Here is a 19,262-nt window from a genome sequence, read left to right on the forward strand (position 1 = left end):
TAGCCCTTGCCACTCTTCTGCCTTGGAGCCAATACGCAGTATTGATTCCAAGATGGAAGGTAAGGGTTTTAAAAAAGTAATAATTAAAAAAAAGTTTTAGGAAAAACAATTTAATATTCATATTCAAGATGAGAAAGAAGAGACTTAAGACAAGGCTGCTGACCAATTAGTAGACTATTACAGTCCAGATAAAAGAACATTAATTCAACAAGCATTCATCAATCATTAACTACATGCTAGGCAACGTGACAAATGCTAGAACTGCAAAGAATAAAACGAATCACTTGCTAAGCTCAAGGAGGTCAAATTTATCTGGGGGGTGTGAGTATGGGAAGAAGAATGATAAGTAACCAGGAATATTGCAAGTTCAGGCTGGACTAAGTGCCTTCTGAAGTTCCTTTCATGTCTGAAATTCTTTGGTCTATAGCAAATAAATTAATCAAATAATTGACAAATCTAAGCCAGATGGTTATTTAGAGACATAGCCCAGCCAGACCATTTTGCACTGTTCCTTTCCTAGAAGAGGATTTCAGTGGAGCAAAGATGATTAAAGACAACTTTATTTATGAAGGGCCTAAGAGCAAAGTATTAGGCTGGTTAAAGGGGAAAAAGGGGGGAAATAGTCCCTTTTGTAAGCTTATCCTCAGTGCATTTATCTATAAGACTACCAAAAAATTATTATAATCTAATATAGTCCTGGCACAGAAAATAGAGTGAAATCTATTTTAATCAAATTATTATCTTTGTCTTTTAGAATATCTTCACAAAGTCTGGTCATATTCAGTTATAACAATTGAAAAATCAGAAATTTTATGTGGTAAAATTCATGTCAAACCCTTGCTCTCCAAAAACTTCTGATGCGGGAAACTAGTACAGAATGTTTGCATATAAATTTTTAAATAATTGGTGACTACTATATCCTTATAATCATGGCACTAGGCATTGGAATAATTTTAAGGGTATCTATGCTTTGTAAAACACAGGATATATTATTTATATCTTAATAAGAATAATCAGGGAAAAAGACGAAAGTTCAGTTATTTCCAAGACTTACTTATTTGTCCCAGAGGCTTTGTTAATGCATCCCTCCTTTAAAGAGTATCCCTGTTTATTTACACTGAATTTATTATGTGAGGAGCCCAAAGAAGGAACATTTATAGCAGCTCTTTTTCGGGGTGGTAAAGAATTTGAAATTGAAAGGATGTGCATCATTTGAGGAATGGCTAAACAAATTATGGTGTATGTTGGTGTGGGAACACTATTATTCTATAAGAAACAATAAGCAGGGTGACTTCAGAAAAAGCTGAAAAGCCCTATTTGAACTGATACAAAGCAAAATAAGCAAAACTGGGAGAACACTGTACACAGTAACAGTAATATTATACAATGATCAGCTGTGAAAGACAGCTACTTTGAGCAATACAATGATCTCGGACAATTCTGAAGTATTTATGACAAAGAATACTAGCTACCTCCAGAGAAAAACTGCTGATGCAGGTCATAGCATACCATATTTTATATTAATTTATTTATGGGATTTTTTGGAGGTTTTGGTTTTATAAGAATATTCTCCTACAATGAGCAATATGGAAGTATTTTTGGAAGTATGTTTTGCTTGGCAATACATGTATAATCCTTGTCAAATTACTTGCCAGCTTTAAGAAGGGGGAGGGAAAAGAAGGATAGAGATAATTTGGATATTATAATTTTGGAAAACATGTTGAAACTTGATATCACATCTAATTAGAAAAATAAAATGTCATTGAATATAACTAAATAATCAATAGAAGTATTTTAAACCAAGTATCTTTAGAGTTGAGACCATAAAGGCAAAAGAACATATGTACTTTTCAACAAAAAGAAAACATTCTCCAAACACCAATATCTATTACAAAATATTTGTCAGTAAAAGGAGAGTTTTTAAAAAAGAGAGATTTGGAGGCAGCTACATGACTCAGTGGATTGAGAATCACAGCTAGAGACTAGAGGTCCTGAGTTGAAATTTGAATTCAGACACCTTAAAGCTGTGTGACCCTGGGCAAATCATCTAAACCCCTTGTCTAGCTCTTAACACTCTCTTACCTTGAACCAATACCCAGCCTTAATTATAAGATGGAAGGTAAGGGTGCATTAAAAAAAAGATACATATTAAGTTTATAAGTACTTCTTAGATAAAACTTAAGGAAACCTAAGGAAACTTAAGGAAAAACTGTGAATGTGTAATCATCTAACTCTACATTGGTTATAAACAAATATAAAATGTGTTGTTTACCCAAGTGATTAGTGTAAATGAAAATGCAAAGCCATTCTGTATGCTTTTTCAAAAAATGTAGGTTTTTTTTCTTTTATGCATTTCTCCTATATTTATATAAGTATGTATTTCATATTTTCACTGCTAGCTTTAGGTTTGATTTAAATATAAACCTCTATATTTTATTTTTCCTGTACACTGGAATATAATTATAAAAATGACAAATTGGTATAACACTAAGACTTTGAAAAGTACTTTATACAGTCCACCATAGGATTTCAAGACAGTAAACATTAATAAAAAGGCACTTAGGGGGCAGCTGGGTAGCTCAGTGGAGTGAGAGTCAGGCCTAGAGACAGGAGGTCCTAGGTTCAAACCCGGACTCAGCCACTTCCCAGCTGTGTGACCCTGGGCAAGTCATTTGACCCCCATTGCCCACCCTTGCCATTCTTCCACCTATGAGACAATACACCGAAGTACAAGGGTTTAAAAAAAATAAAAAATAATAATAATAATAAAAAGGCACTTAGATGGATTTGAATTAGTGAAAGGTAAATTGTTCTCTGCACAGTGGAACTCCCTTTATTCTTTCTCATATCCCCTCAAGAAGCAGATGGATATAATAGCCTTTCTGCCCCATCAAGGAACTGGTTATTTATTACCATGAGAATGAGAACAAGTGACCCTTCTGGGCGATGTCCAACAGTATCATCCTAGAAAACTCAGCACTTCTACTAGCTGGAATGGGTCAATGGAAGAGCTTGGAAAACTTAGACAATTTACCACTTTGGCAAAGGATAGGGAAAGGTAAGGCACTATATAGAACTTAATTTTTCGCTCTATCTTATTATTACCAAGGAATTTTTCTTACTGGGGTATATAGCTATCTAGAAAGTCCTTTACCAATGCAGCACTAAACTATTTATGACTAGAAAAATAAATCCTATGGAATTGCCTGAGAGTTTGAGAACTTAAAATGACTTCCTCAGGATCTCATAAATAGTAAAGATGAAAAGAAGAAAGTCAAAAAAGACTTTTTAAACTTACCCTATCCATAATCCCATATTCTTTCTCTATTCTAAACCCTAAACTGACAAAACTGTTCACTGTACTTCTCCTTTGCATACATTCATGGTCAAAACAGCTTTTTAAAAAATTGAAAGATAGATTTTTTGAGGTATATTTTCTGAAGGGCCAGGATAAACGTAAAATGTTCATCTACTACAGAAATCCCTATGTAACATCACTTTTTTCCTCATTATTTTAAATGATTTTAATGCCAAAGGACATGCCCTTTTTCCTCTTTCCACTTCCTCCTTTTTTCTGAACCACCACTCTTTCTCAATTTTATAAACTATTTCTTTTTCATTAACTATCAAAACATTGTACCTAAAATGCTTCTCTTACAAGAAACTATCTTTACTGTCCACTAACTAGTTAACTGCTAACTATTTCTATATGATGGCAACTCAGAGGCACAAGGGTGTCCCCTTGGATTCTTTGATGACTAATCCATGTCTCTTAGTAAGACCTCTACAGTCAATATGCAAGTCAACACTTTTTTTCTTCAAATTTTAGACTCTAGATAAAAAGTGTAGGTTGCATATGGAGGCAGTCTAGTAAAGCCAATGCATTAGGTCCAAATATATCTCTTAAACCTTTGGCTTTGTTTCAAGTGAAATGACATTCAAATTTGTATAGCTGATGAGTCTACTCCTACTGTGTTCTACAGTATCTACAGGATCTCAGCAGAAAAGTAGAATTAGTCTCTTAAAGTTACCAAGTTATTATTACTTAATCACTTCTCAGGATAGGCTGTGCAACAAAGGCTTACAGTAACTCTCATATTGAAGTTACAAAATACCCACATACTTTCTATTTTGAAATATTAATTCTATAAAATGTTTATCAAAATACCTTTTTCAGTTTGATGACCCCTTCTTGTGTATCCTCATCTGTCACGATGTCAAATAAGTTTCCCCCATCTCCTGGAACAATGTTGTATTCGATTTCTGCATTTTTCCCAAAATCTGGGTCCACAGCTCTGATTCTTCCAATGGCAGAGCCAACTAGAGAAGACTCTGGTACTTTCAGATGAAAGATACCTGACAAATATACAGAGTAATTCAAGTTAGAAAGAACAAGGTAATAGATTCTGTAGTAAGAATATCAGACTTTAAATGTAAGCTCGTAGGAAATAAATCAAGATGAGAAAATGTCAGCATTCTTGAAATGACAGATATCTACAAGGAGTAATCAAGAGGAAAAGACATTTTGCTGGCTTTGCAAAGATTATCCTAAATCTGAGGACTTGTCTGTTTCTATAACTCCTTCTCTTGAATTCCCAAGACAAGCATTTAAAAATAAAATCAATTTGAACAAATATTGCCTGTGCTTAATTGCATGCAGGTGTCCCAATCAGCCAGCTAACTAGCATTTATTAGATAAATACCTACCATGTGCCCTGATGTCCAGAAATATGGACAAGGTACCTTGGAGAACCCTGTTTAAAAATATGGAAAGCAGGTACAGGAAATGTCTAAAAGCCGGACTGTCATATGGAGGTCAGTTGTTTAAAGCGTCTGTGTCTATACTCTAAAAGACATGCACATTTTGCTCCCTTCTACATCATCAAAAAAGTTAGTTTTGTCTTTTGATGCCTATTTCTTTCAAATACTGTAGTCTAGTGAGTGGAGTTTGAGGAAAGCCACTTAAAAATAACAAGAGTACATTTATTAGAAACACTTTTTTACTAAGGTTTAAATTTATCATTGTTGGTTCAAATCTGCATTATGCCATCAAGATGTAATAAAATTGTCTTTGATAGCTTTTCTGAATGTTCGGGGATTGCAATGTCCAATTGTGGACACAAGGTGGAGCTCCAACAGAGCTAGAGAGTTAAGATTGCTAAAACATTGCAGTAAAACAGTCACCAAGTACCACATCATCTTTGGGTATTAACAAAACATACAACTTTATAAAGACTTCAGAACTCAATGAAAGAAATATTATTTGTGTGATTTTCTACGGAAAGACATAATTTGCCTTGATAAATTGTCCTGTCCCCCCTCCCACCCAATCTAAATGAAAGGATCTGATTTCAAAGCAAAGCCAAACAGGTTCATATATTCTATTGAACCCTCTGCATAATTTCAAGTTACTGCTATTGGTCAGTGGATAGGGAAAAACAAAACAAAACAAAACAAACTCACGTAAACATTTTTTTAATGAGAATAGAACACCTTGAAAACATCTACAACCTTTCCATAAATCTTACCTTCAGAAACTCCCCTAGAATCATTTGTTATAGATTAAGCAATACCAGACTTCACAAGCTACCTGTTCCCTGGTGGGAAAACTAGACCCTGGGTCCAATTCATTTATTTGTGAGTCCCTTCCGGGAGAAAACTATTAGATGGCGCCATAATGCAGAGAGTCCAGTCCCTGGAGTCAGGACTTCTGGTGTTCAAATACCACCTCAGCCACTTATTGGCAGTGTGACCTAGGGCAAGTGACTTGAGCTTGTTTACCTCAGTTTCATCATCTGTAAAATGAGCTGGCCCCTTATAATAGCAAACTCCTTCAGTATCTTTGCCAGAAAAAAACCTCAAATAGGCTCATGAGGAGTCAGACATAACTGAAATTAATTGACTGACTTCGCATGGAATCTCCATATCTTGACAAGGACCAATCTGACTGCTCATTTTCTACTAGAACATACTCTTCAGTTTGGCCAAAGTTCAAACTAGCTACCAAGACCCATGGGGATCAGTAATGAATAGCTTGGACTCCTAAGATTAGCATACATCTATCTTACCATATACTCCCCTTCCCAGTGATTCTAACCTTACCTCCCTCCCTATCATCATACAAACCCTGATCCCTGACCCTTTCTGCCTGCCTTCTAGTTCCCAATCTCCTCTCTATCAATACCTCCCACCCACATCCCATTCAAGATCTAATTATTGTTTCCATTGTGCTCTTTGGAATGCCAGCTCTAAAAGTATCAAAACTGCTTTCATCTTAAAATATTTTTTCCCTTCTCTCTGTTTTCTTGCTCTCACAGAGCTGATTTCCCCTCCTGATGACACCTTAGCTGGCCACTTTTTCTAGCTGACCTTTCATCCTCATACTACTTTTTGGTTGTAATGGGGGACTTAGTTTTTCCAAACTCTTTCTTCCCTCCTCAAATCTCCTCTTGCTCTCCTTATACTCTCTTAGTTAACAATCTTGCTTCATATTTCAATCTTAAAAATTTGGTTATTTGCCGAGAGCTCATCTTAAATCAGTCAGATACCTTCCTCTACTATGTCCCTAATCCTTATTTCACATGAAAGGAAGACCTTTCTCCTTGCCATGGAATATACCTCTACAAATACAATCTTGTCCATTGTGTCTTCTCTAACAGATTAACCTATTATCTTCCTTCCAATGTTAATTTTCTATCTTTCCCTGCCTACTGGTTGCCCACACTATCTAGGAAAAAATGCCCATCTCTCTCTCTTTCATTAAAAAAAACAAACAAACAAAAAAAACCACTAGCTATTGCCCTATATATCCCTTCCCTTTAACTGCTAAACTCCTTGAGAAAGACTTCTATAATCAAATCCTTCACTTCCTTTCTTCTCAATGTCTTCTTAACACTAAGTACTGTGGCTTTTTTTATCCCATCTTCAACTTAAACAGTTTTCTGCAATGTTTCCAATGATTTCTTAATGGCTAAATATAATTGCTTTATCTCAGTCCTCATTCTTCTTAACTCATTTGATCCCTTTAACAGTGAATTTTACCTTCATACAGATACACATTCATCTCCAGGTTTTCATGATGGTATTCTCTCCTGTTTCTCTTCCTAACTGTATATTCCTTCAAAGTCTCCTTTTATCAGTTTCATCCAAGTTGTGCCTGTTAATCCTAAAGCTCTGTCTTGAGCCCTTTTCTTTTCTTACTCTATACTGTTTCATGTAGTGCTCTCATTTACTCCAAAGAATTCAATTGTCATCTCTGTTCAGAAGATTTTTCAGATCTCTTTATCCTTACCTTCACTCCTAACCTCCATCCTGACATCTTCAACTATCTATTGGACATCTTGAACTGGATGTCTCCTTCACATATTAAATTCAATATATCCAAAATTGAATTCATTATATTTATCCCCAAAGTGTCCTCTCTTTTTAATTTCCATAATACTTTTTGAGGATAGCATCATCTTTCTAGTCAATTACACTCACAATCCAGAGATCATCCCCTCAAATATTCTTTCACTCTTACATATCCGATCAACTGATAAATCTTGGAAAATTCTCTCTAATATACCCATTCTCTCCTTTCACTCCACTCTCACTCTGCCACTTTCACTCTATCCTTATGCCTGGTTTGTCTCATTGCTTCAAACATCTTTGTACTACAATCCATCCTCCGCTAAGGTGTCAAAGTGTTTTTCCCTTAGTACATGCCTCACCATTTAAGCTTATAAATAAACTCCAGAGTTCCCTTTTAAATGTAGAAAAAAAATACTCTCCCAACGTTAAAATCTCTTTATAACCTGGCCCTTTCCTACCTTTTTAGTTTTCTTATTCCTTACTTCCTTCCATATATGTTATAATTCATTGATACTAGCCTCCTTGCTATTCCTTTCAGAAGACACTCAGTCTCAAATCTGTGCCTGTATGCTGCTTGTTCCTCAAACCTGGCAGACTCTCCATTTGACCCTCCTTGTTTCCTTTAATGACACATAAACCCCCAATTTTAGTAAAATGCCTTTGTCAATCCCCTTTAATGCTAGCGGTTTTCCTCTGAGATTATTTCTATTTTATCCAGTATTTATCTTGTTTGAATATCATTATTTGCATGTTTTCTCCTCCATTAGATTATGAGTTCCTCAAGGAGTAGGGCTGTTTTTTTCCTTTCTTCAAAGCTTCAACACTTAGTATATTTCCTAGCAAAGAGGAAGTGCTTAATAAAGGTTTTATGATCTGACCATTTTGTATCCTGCTACTAAAGAAATTTCCAGTCAGGTATATGCTGGATGATTAGATGTCTAAAACTGTACTCTAAGGGTTGGGATGATTCTAGGTTCCAGGATTCAGGTATCTACAAAAATTTAAATAAGAATATCCCACTTCATAATCTTTCCAAAAATACCAGTAATTTGGAAGGATATGTTATTTATTTTGAGAATCTTTAGGAACTTTCTACAATTGGTATGGTGTCTTACTCTTACCAAATACCAAACCACACTCTTTTAGGATTTTCATCATTAGGTTAGGACTAACAATTTATTATTCCTAGGGTCTTCCAGGATATCTAGTAAAATTTGGTACTATACTAGTTATCTAACATGGAGCTCACCATGTTCTGAATAAAATATGTGAGAAAGTTGCAGGGGCTAATGAAATATGTCTGGGCTCCAGAGATGTGGTCTAGGAACACAATTAAGTCTGGGAATACTTCTTTGTCAAGGAAACCAATATTTTGTGATACTCTTATCTATTCCCACTAATATCTCAAGGAGTTATATGGTATATTGAACTTTTGAAATCTCATTTCTGAACCGTGAAAGAGCTCTAGTATCAGTTCTGGAAAAGCACAAGAAATCATCACTTGCAAAAATTCATTGTGAGGTGTCTATTTTTAGCAATTTTTATGTAATACATTTATTATACTTATATTAGTGTCTTCCACTCTGTAGCAGACTACGTGACCTCTTTGGTATGGGACTCTCTCTTTATTAGTAGAGATGAAAGCCCTGAGTAGTTTAGTTGGTAAGAGGAGAGAACTAAAGCTTTTGCCAGTCCCCTTTGAATCTCCTTTGGAAGGATTTATCAAGCTACAATACATACCCCTTTGTGGAATTCTTTGAGCCAATCTCCTTTGGGATTGGTCAAGCTTCAAGTTTTTGTCAAGTATCTAAACTCTTTGGGTTCTCTTGGATTCCAGCTCTGAAAATGGCTAAGCAATCAGAAATTAGGTAGAAACTGATGATATACTTCAGTCTAATAATATTTAAGGGAATAAATACATATATACTTCTAATTTGGTGGCCCCATTCTCTGAGGAGCAAAGAGTAACCTATGGCCCCAATTTCCTGCTCCCACTTGGAAAGAATAAATCTCTCTTATAGAAGGAAGAGCCTATATTCTACCTCCATATAAGTCATAGAAGGACAGAATCTTCATTATTTGTGTAGTTTTATATGAATTTTGCTACAAATATAAACTTCTTGAAAAACCACTCCATTCCAATCCAATAAGCATGTCCTACATGCATTGTGCTAGGCACTAGAGATACAAAGACAAAACAATAGAGAGGGGGTCAGAGGGGATTAATCCCTGTACAGTAGGTAAACAAATAAGCATTTACCAAATAATTTGAGCTGGAGGAAGTAGAGAACATCTAAGGAAATGAATAATGAATAATGAAAAAAGATTAAGCACAAGTGGAATTGCAAATACAAAAATGGGACAACTCTCGGAATTTATATTCCAATAGAGGAAACCCTGAACATGTTGGTAGTGAGGTTAATGAGGACTAAGAAAAAAGGAAGTCTACAGTCATTTCTAAATCAGAAAAGACTTTTTATCTAAGATGGCTTGGGAACTAGACATTAAAGGAAGCTAGGTATTCCAAGGTGAAGAGGGAGTACTTTCTAGCTATAGATCATTTATCATCTATGCCAAAGGAACAGGCTGGAAATTGAAATTCTGAGAACAAATTGGGCATGTTAGCTGGAAAGTAGAGAGTGAGGAGGAGTATTGTTCAGCAAGCTTAGAAAGGCTGGCTTTGTATCCCCTAAGCAATTAGCACTGTGCTCAACATATAATAAATGCATCTTTTTAGGGGCAGCAAGGCAACTCAGAGGATAGAGATCCAAGCCCAGGTGGATTTGGGTTCAAATTTGGTCCCAGACACTTTGTGTTACCCCAGATAAGTCACTTGAGCCCAATTGCTTAGTCCTTAATGCTCTTCTGCCTTGGTACTGATATTTAGTACTGATTCTAAGACAGAACATAAGGAGCAAAAATATTAAAATAAAATAAATAAATGCATCTCATTTTTAAAGTAATACTTTTTTACTTTCTTAAGAGTTATAAGACTAAGAGGAAAAACAAAACAAAACAATAGAAACCCCTGTCTCACAGAATAAGTTATCTGGGGTGGTCATTTATACCATTATTTTAACCTAAAAAAGGTTGCTTAGATTCTTTTCCTACTGATTTCTCTGCTTTCAAGGTGACAAGCTGACAGTGTTTGTACTTAAAGAACAATTTATAAGGCCAACACAAAGAAATGTCAAGTCAGACTAACTCCAGCCATTTCTTTGAAATACTTCAGTGACAGATTAAAGAAGAATTTTCAAAGTAGTAAGCATAAGGTATACCCACAAATCCCATTACAGGCTAATAAGACTCAGTGACTTCCTTTAGGGTTGAGTGACTTACACTGTCCACCAAAGTTTGACTCTGAAACGCCCCAATGCCACGTCCCAAAGAAACATTTATAGTTAACACGTCTGAAACAGGGCTTCCCAATTTATTTCTTTGGTGAGTTTAGGTTGCAGCCGACATAAAACACAGATATACATAGCACTGGATTTTCTGTTCTTTTCAAGACAGATATATTTTGTTAGCGAGGTGCAAGGCACTCAGATTCATTAAGATGAGCATTTCTCAATAAAATATTGAAACTGGTTGTAAAATCTACAGAACATGGAACAAGTCAGAGAAACTATACATTACTCATGTCAGATTGTTTAGGTTATATCAGTTTATTTCCAACGACTTGGCATTTTATCATTCCTTGAAACTCAAAAGCAATAAAGCTGGGGGTCATTCAGATTAATTCAAAACTGAAGTAATATCCAGCTCTGCCTTGGACTGATCTTTTATGATGCACTAAGTAATTACATTGCCAGCATTTGCAAAGGTTTACCTTTGATGCCTATGAAACATCTTAATGGTGTACCCTGTACAATACAGATTAAAAAATAAAGCAGATGACAAGAAATCATATAGATGTACAAGAAAATACAGAGAAGGGAGATGATTGGTAGTTACAGAAAATGGTTTTACTTTGTTATTGTTCTCATGGAATGGAAAACTACAAAATAATTAAGACAAGTAGAAGCCAAAGATTACTGAAAGTTTTTGATCCTACTGTTCCTAGGGGAACTGCAATTGTCAGGTTATATCCTTAAAAGTGTGGTATTTGTACATACGTATGCATACATATTCTTTATATGTGAGACTGGTATTTTAAATGGAATAATTTTGAAAAAATATAACTATGAAATAAATTTATGAAATGTTATTAAATGAATATGATTAATAATGAAAAACAAATCACCTACAGATAAGATAATATTTTTACTGAGCCCAACTTTGCTTTAAATTGGCAAGCAACATTATGTTACAGAGATGAAACTTATCTATACATTTAACACTTATATGATATGCTAATTAATCTTCCAGGAAAAATCATACTTCAGTTCTTCTCTGTAGGGAAGAAATGACAGCCAGGGCAAGTCATAATGGAAGGTCTTTGAATGAGACTCCAGGAATCTCATGACTATATTGTCTCAGGGCTGAGTTCTAGGAAAATTCGGAGAGCCTTAAATATTTGAAAAAGAAGGCTCAAAACCAGGCAATGAACATTTCTGGCCATGGCAACTCATGAAACCTTCCACTGAGGATCAGGATATTTAAAATGTGCATTGTGGGCACAGATGATAGTGTATATTCTTTAAAGTATTAAATGTAAATATTAATTGATCTTTGGAAGGTAAGGCTGAATACTACTACTCTTGAGAGGCTAAAAAAAGTCTTAGAAAAATTATTGAGCAGCATCTTTCTTTCTTTCTTTCTTTCTTTCTTTCTTTCTTTCTTTCTTTCTTTCTTTCTTTCTTTCTTTCTTTCTTTTTTAAACCCTTAACTTCTGTGTATTGGCTCCTTAGTGGAAGAGTGGTAATGGTGGGCAATGGGGGTCAAGTGACTTGCCCAGGGTCATGCAGCTGGGAAGTGTCTGAGGCCAGATTTGAACCTAGTACCTCCAGTCTCTAGGCCTGGTTCTCAGTCCACTGAGATACCCAGCTGCCCCCAGGATCTTTCTTGAGGAAGAGCTATTATTTTACATTTGGAATTTGGTGGAGGAAGAAAACAATGAAATCCCTGTTTAACTGAATGGAAAAACTATGGTTTGAATTTTAACCTTACAATTTTTTACAATGTATTTACTAGCATTCTAGTTGGAAAGTAAGGCCATTATAGCATGATTTAAACATTTTTAATTCCTCAAACTTATACTAGGGCACATATAATGAATTAAAAATATTAAAAGTCAAAAGAAAATCACCATTCAATAGGTTTTTCATTTGTTTGTCTTTTCCTTAAGATGGAATACTGTGGAAACTGAAGGCCTGATGTTTCTTTTTTTTCCCCCCAAAAAAAGTTTGCTCCCTTTTGGAGTTAATAATCAATATGTTAATAGTATTTCCCATAGGCAATCAATGTGTATATGTAATAAAAAGTTTACCTGGGGGAGTGGCAAAGGAAATCTGTCTGGTGAAACAAAGAAGGGCCCAAATGACAGATTTGGAGACTTCAAATGTAGCTTAAAGTTTTTTTGACACTTTTTGCAAGTTGTACTGTCAAAGAGTAAAAAAGAGTTGGTAGTTGAATAACTTATTCTGTACCTAATTTTTTAAAGGCCTGAAGCTATAGATATTTTCAATAAGCACAAATTAAGGCAAGAAGAACATACTCAACTTGGTACAAGCATTCTGATAACAAAGTAGAGCTTCTAGCAGAATTCTGGTCATGCATATTCAACATGTACAGTGAATTTCACCTTACAGAGAGTCAGGGCAAAAGAAAGATAATCTTGATGATTCCTACCATGTACCTGGGTCAAAAAATCTTTTCTGGAAGTAGGGAACATTTGGCATCCTAAAAAAATAATTTTCTCATATAGTAAAGCTCTTCACCTCCAATAAGATTTTCGTGGCCTGAACAGGGCTTTATTAATTAATCATGCCAATGAATATTTATTGGGTATCCACGGAATGCTTTGCACATTAATGGCATGAATTCTATAAAATACTGGTTAAAAACTTAACAAATCTTCATTTATTGTAACCAGCCAAGAATTCTCTTCCCAGCTTTGCATTGTTATTACCAGGTGTTGTATTCATTACCCAAATGCAGTCCTGTGGCTGAGGGGCAATGTTCTCATAAGCCTGTGTTAACAATTTTCCCTGGGGTGTGCGGATGGGGGTTAGAGGGGGTGGTCACTTTGCAGAAATATGCTGTAAGATTTAAGGTAGAGATAATGGAACACAGTAATAAAACTGCCAACATTTTCTAACAAACACTGCATTTTTCTTGATTTTAAAGGTTTTCATTATTTCAAGTCCCAATGGCAATATGGCAATAATGTTTCTGGATCCCTTCTCAAAATAATGTTTGAAATGTTTAAAATAAAATACACAGGATTATAAAGGAAATAAAAGGCTAAGGAAAATAAGAGGTGTAATCTGGATTTCCTACCCAACTTCACAGATCCAATGAGATCTATCAATAGACGATTTAGAGGATCATGGACTCCAGGTTAAGAACTCTTTTTCTATCCAATACAGTTCCCAATTTATAAAAAAAAAAAAAGTTGATAGTTAAAAGGCACCTCTCTCATGCCCTCCAAAAGCACTACTGGGAACTGTAATGTGCATGCTGAGGGAGGGAGAGAGAGCATAGATAAATGGGATTTTTAGAGAATCTTACAAAGTTCAAAAAGAGGACTGTAGAGAACTACAAACAAATCCATCTTGGGGAAAAATGTTAGAAAGAGCCTACCAAAATATTTATAAATATAGTCTAATTTAAAATTTTTTCCTCATTGCAACCTCTTAAATTCTACCGATTACAGAATATGTTAAATTAATAAGCATCATCTTTTTTAAAATATTGCATATAGAGAGCAGAAGAGCTAATGAAAAGACAGGGCAGGACATTTTTCTGGCATAAGAAAACTCAGAAGGTTGTGATGAGAAGTTTGTGACACTAGGGTGGGAGCCTATCCAGAATATGAACACATAGCATCAGCTTCATAACAGGAGAAGTTTTAGGAGTTCTCAGCCTAGACATGGAAAGGAGGTAGGACAATTTGTCCAAAAGAGATTACTGTAGACTCCTTGCAGGCACTAGGTACAGATGACACTGACTGGCAGCTATGTCACCCTTAAACAATTCTGAATTGGGGTTCAAGGGCAGAAAGGAGCACTGGAAATGGGTCAGGAGGGAGCAGTGGTGTTGGGGTCAGTTCCAACACAAAAAAAGTGCTACTGCTTGTGGCTCCAGGGGACCAGGTATACTTCCTGGATAAAGACCAGAGCACTGAACAGGAGAACACTGAAAATACCTCTTCCAGGATCATACCAAAGAGAGGAAGGAAGGAAGGAAGGAAGGAAGGAAGATTTATGCAGATCTTGAATTGGGCCTAAAGGTCCTAAGAACCTGAGAGGAGAAAGGACTGAAATAAGAGTTGGGAATTATGATAATAAAGACTCATCTGGCCTTTTTCTAGAGTTTGGCACAAGAAAAGGTAAAAAGGACTTCCTACTTTAGTTTCTAAACTGTTTGACCTCTTCAGAATTTGTCCTAAATATATTTACAATAACATTGATTATGATTTTGCAAATAGTTTTTATGAGATAATACCTTCCAAGTTTCAAATAAACATTTTCCAAATAAAGTTTTGGAACATACTTGATTCACACAATGAAGTCTTAATATACTAAATGATCATCATATATGTGTAATAGTTAATGATTCAGTTATACTTTAGATAACTCATCACCAAAAAGCAAACATGATACACATTTTGGCAAGAGTTTTAAGTTCTTGAGTTCATCAATATCTTTCCATTACTTATCCATTTTATATTATTTATAATTTTCCTTTAAAAGCCTCATTACATATTTAAAGGTTATTTAAGTTGTCTTTATAATGAAATGTGATGGAATGATAGCTCTGAATACATTCATCCTTTCTCTCTAAAAAAAAAATAGCATTGTTACCTTTTGTGGAAGCTTTCTTAGAGACTTCATTCAATGTATTTTGAATAAACCTAGGATGACAATCTTTGGGATGGAAAATGAAGCTTTGAAAATAAACCTCCTCAATCCATGGGGATGCTTAGCAAATTTCCTTTGAATGCAGATGGAGCACTGCCAACTATGGGGGTGAAATTTAATCTGGAATTGTTGCACTTTTTTGAATGCACATGCTTCATTACACCTTTCCCAACCTAGCACTGTCAGGACTACCAATTACTCCAGTAACTCGAGTTTTTCATTTCTTATTTTGAATGCCTGTATACTTGTCATATATTCCTTAATATGATTAAAATTATAAACAGCTATTTATGAAAAGGGTATGCACATTTTCGGATATGTTTGTATGCATTTCAGGCAAATCAGTGGGCTCATATTATTGCCATTTGTGTATTGGTACTAGAAGGAATCTTAAAGGTAGTCTATTACAGAGTTCTCATTTCTCTACAAGTCAGAAAAGCTGAAGCCCACAGAGGTGGAGTAGTTACATGGTTAGAGTTTGTGACAGACCCCAGATTTGAACTCTATAACTTCCAACTCCTGTTTCATTGCTCATTTCATTCCACTTGATTACCTATATTATAGAAAGTGATTAACAATTACTTGTTCATACTTGTGCCTAAGGACACACAAACAATAAGTGGAAGAGACAAGATCCAAAGCCATGTTCTTCAACACCATCTCACTTTCAACTATACTACACTGATTAGCAAATATATAGTAAAATTGGTTGAGGGAGGAGATGGCATAACGAGAAATCATCCTTATTTGCTGAGGGTAAGCTGGAAATTATAGATTAGATGAATGAACTCATTAAAGACTAGAAATTAGCATAGAGGTACTGTAAGGCTCTGTGTGTGTATGTGTGTGTGTGTGTGTTTGTTCATGTTTATAGTTCATATTTAGGGACCAAAGAGGCATCAAATATTCTAATGGAAGATAAAATTGTGGTGGGATAAAATAAAAGGGTCAGGGTCTGAACCTATGATTTTATTTTTATAAGGAGTTGCTAAGTGAGGAAACCTTTCTATCAATGAAAAAAGGAACTGTCTCTGACATTTATAATTTTAGAGACTTCCCTAGAGCACTGAAAACTTTAGTGACTTGTCTAGATATAGAGATATTAACAGTCAAAAGCAGAACTTGAACCCAGGTCTTACGGGTTTCAAAGTCAGATCTCTATCCACTATGGTAGGATGCTGTAAAAATTAGATAGAAATAATTCAAATATTAGGTACCAGCTAATATTGGATTTATTTCATTCATGTTTTAATCATTCTATTCTAGGATATTCTTTCCTAATTTGTTCATATTATTTTCCTCTACACATGAAATAAACCCCAGAGAAACACCATTCCTGTCTGAGGTATATGGAAGCAGGAACTAGGGGGGGAAAAAGAGTAAGAGGTAAAATTGAGCATGTAGCTGTGATGGCAGTGACAGAATAAGGAGGATTGGGCAGTAATTATGGATCAAATGCTGCAGGTTTCACCTCTCTCCATGGGGCCAAGCAGGGGAAGGAAGGATCAGGCAAGTCCAAGTAATGTGTTACTTCAGTCTGAGGTTTAGAGATCAGCTCAGGTAAAAGGTGAAAACCAAGAGACTAAATCAAAGCTCCCCTGAATCAGTTCCAGAGTCAGAAGCCTCAGGAAGCCTGAGGCCTAGATTTGTACTCTTAACAGAGACTTAGATTGTTTCCAGGCAGGGATGGTAACTAATGGGCAATGCAGTTTAAAAGCTGCCCAGTGTGTTCAGCTGCTTCTAGGCTTGAGTATAGCTTCAGCCAAGTCTTTTAGCCTCTGCTCTTAAACCCCAAGAGGTCTGTACTATAGAGCTGACTCTGTTGTCAGTGGTGAAAAATCTGAGCTTCTGACACATTAGGTCCAAAGTTGTCAAACCCTGGTGAGTGGAGAAAATGAAATAAGGATGAAGGTTAAAGCGAGAATGTCTCCATGTCTCAATTTCTTTTTCTGGAAAAAAATTAAAAGATCTCTTAAGTTCCTATCCATTCTATACCTATTATTCAAGTGAGCAATTTATGTTTATCTCTGGGGTTTCAAGTTTGGAACTTGTTTTTCCTATTCGAGACAAGATGACATACTTTGGTTTCTTGCTCAATGAATTACCTCTATGCTTTCTTCTTGAAACTACTGCATTTACCTAGTCAGAAGTTAAAGGAAAAAAGATGGTGTAGATTTGAAAATTCTACATCAAATCAGTTATGTTATAGATTTCTCTATATTTTTAGCTGTTGCTGCTGCTCTCACTTGAAAGTAGGACAGCATTTCTCTTAGCTCTTAGGAGCTTATATCTATTTTTCAGGTCAGTGCACAGGGAATTCGGTGTCTACCTAAGATGGCATTAAAGTACTAGTCAAACCTTGTGTCTACTTTCACTTCATTACATTTTCAAACAACCCAAAATTATTTATTGAATAAGTATGTTACATTCCTAAAGTACAAATTGTTTTGCTTTCTAGACTCCTTCCCAGTGTTCTCATCTGTTCTCATGGCTTCAATTATCATCTTTATACCAATGATTTTCAAACCCATGTATCCAATCTTTATATCATTCTACTAAAACAGAGTTCTTGCATCACCAAAGCTGTTTACTGGACATCTTCACTTGAATGTCCCATGGTCATTGATATCTCAACATATCTAAAATGGACATCATTATCAAAACCTAAACCTAGTGTTCCTCCAAATTCTTCTACTTCTTTTAAGGACTGTACTTATATCTTTTTTTTTTTAAACCCTTGTACTTTGGTGTATTGTCTCATAGGTGGAAGAGTGGTAAGGGTGGGCAATGGGGGTCAAGTGACTTGCTCAGGGTCACACAGCTGGGAAGTGGCTGAGGCCGGGTTTGAATCTACGACCTCCCGTCTCTAGGCCTGACTCTCACTCCACTGAGCTACCCAGCTGCCCCACTTATATCTTGTTAGTCACTTAAAGTCACAACATCAGCATTACCTTCACCTTCTCCTTTATATCACTGCTCCCATATCCAATCACTTACCCAGTGTTATTATTCATTTTACTTCTAGATCATTTCTCCTATTTATCCTTCCTTTCTGAAGGAGAATAAGCATTTACATCATGCCCACTCTCTTCTGGGGAGTGTTTTAAGTACTTTTAAAATATTATCTTATTTGATCATCTCGGCAACTTAGTTTAAGCTTCATTATTTCTCAAATGGACTACTGCAATAACCTGCCAATTGATCTTTCTTCCTACCTCTAGTCTCTCCCCTCACCACCCTCACCTCCATATAGCTGCCAAAATAATGTCCTGATCAGACTCTTTCAGTCCTAAGCTCAAAAACATCCATTGCTCACCTTACTTCATCCAGGATAAAGTACAGGCTTCTCCACTTGACATTTAAAGCCCTTCACAATCTCGCCACAATCTACCTTTCCAGACTCATTGTATATTACTTCCCATCACACAGACTACTTGTTGTTCCCTTAATTCACAGTACTATCTCCTGCCTGCAGCCCTTCACTCAGTCTTTCTTTCCTGATACCTAGTAATCGAATAAAATCTCCTCTACACCTCCACTTCTTAGACTACAACTTAGTCATTCCCATTCAGAGATATAAAATGAAAAGCCAGGACATTGAATAGGGTTTATCAAAGAATTCTCAGCTCATATAAAGTGTCTTCTGGAGACCATCTGATTTCGATGGCAAAAAAAGAGTCACGTCTCTCTACTAACTAAAGCGTGGAAAAACTGACTAATTGTCCTATCTCTTACCAGAAATAAAATAAGCATATCATTTTCATTCTTTGCATAAATGTATCTATGTATGTGTATACATATATAAATAAATTTATGTATGTATATGAGTATATATGTATATACATAAAATATATAGGAGTATGTATGTGTACATATATATATATA

The 19,262-nt window shown here is 35.6% G+C and overlaps 1 protein-coding gene across 2 annotated transcripts in view; it reads right to left on the bottom strand.

Moving 5' to 3' along the window:
- The window catches only part of CDH12 (cadherin 12), a 382,411-nt gene that overhangs the window by 89,175 nt on the left and 273,974 nt on the right, over window positions 1-19,262 (bottom strand). For both annotated transcript variants that reach the window (XM_044657897.1, XM_044657896.1), the window contains one exon: window positions 4,169-4,356. In XM_044657897.1, coding sequence (XP_044513832.1) covers window positions 4,169-4,356 — 188 coding nt within the window. The remainder of the gene's footprint in view (window positions 1-4,168; window positions 4,357-19,262) is intronic.

Source organism: Gracilinanus agilis, chromosome 1 (genome assembly GCF_016433145.1).
Source record: "Gracilinanus agilis isolate LMUSP501 chromosome 1, AgileGrace, whole genome shotgun sequence".
Lineage (NCBI taxonomy): Eukaryota > Metazoa > Chordata > Mammalia > Didelphimorphia > Didelphidae > Gracilinanus > Gracilinanus agilis.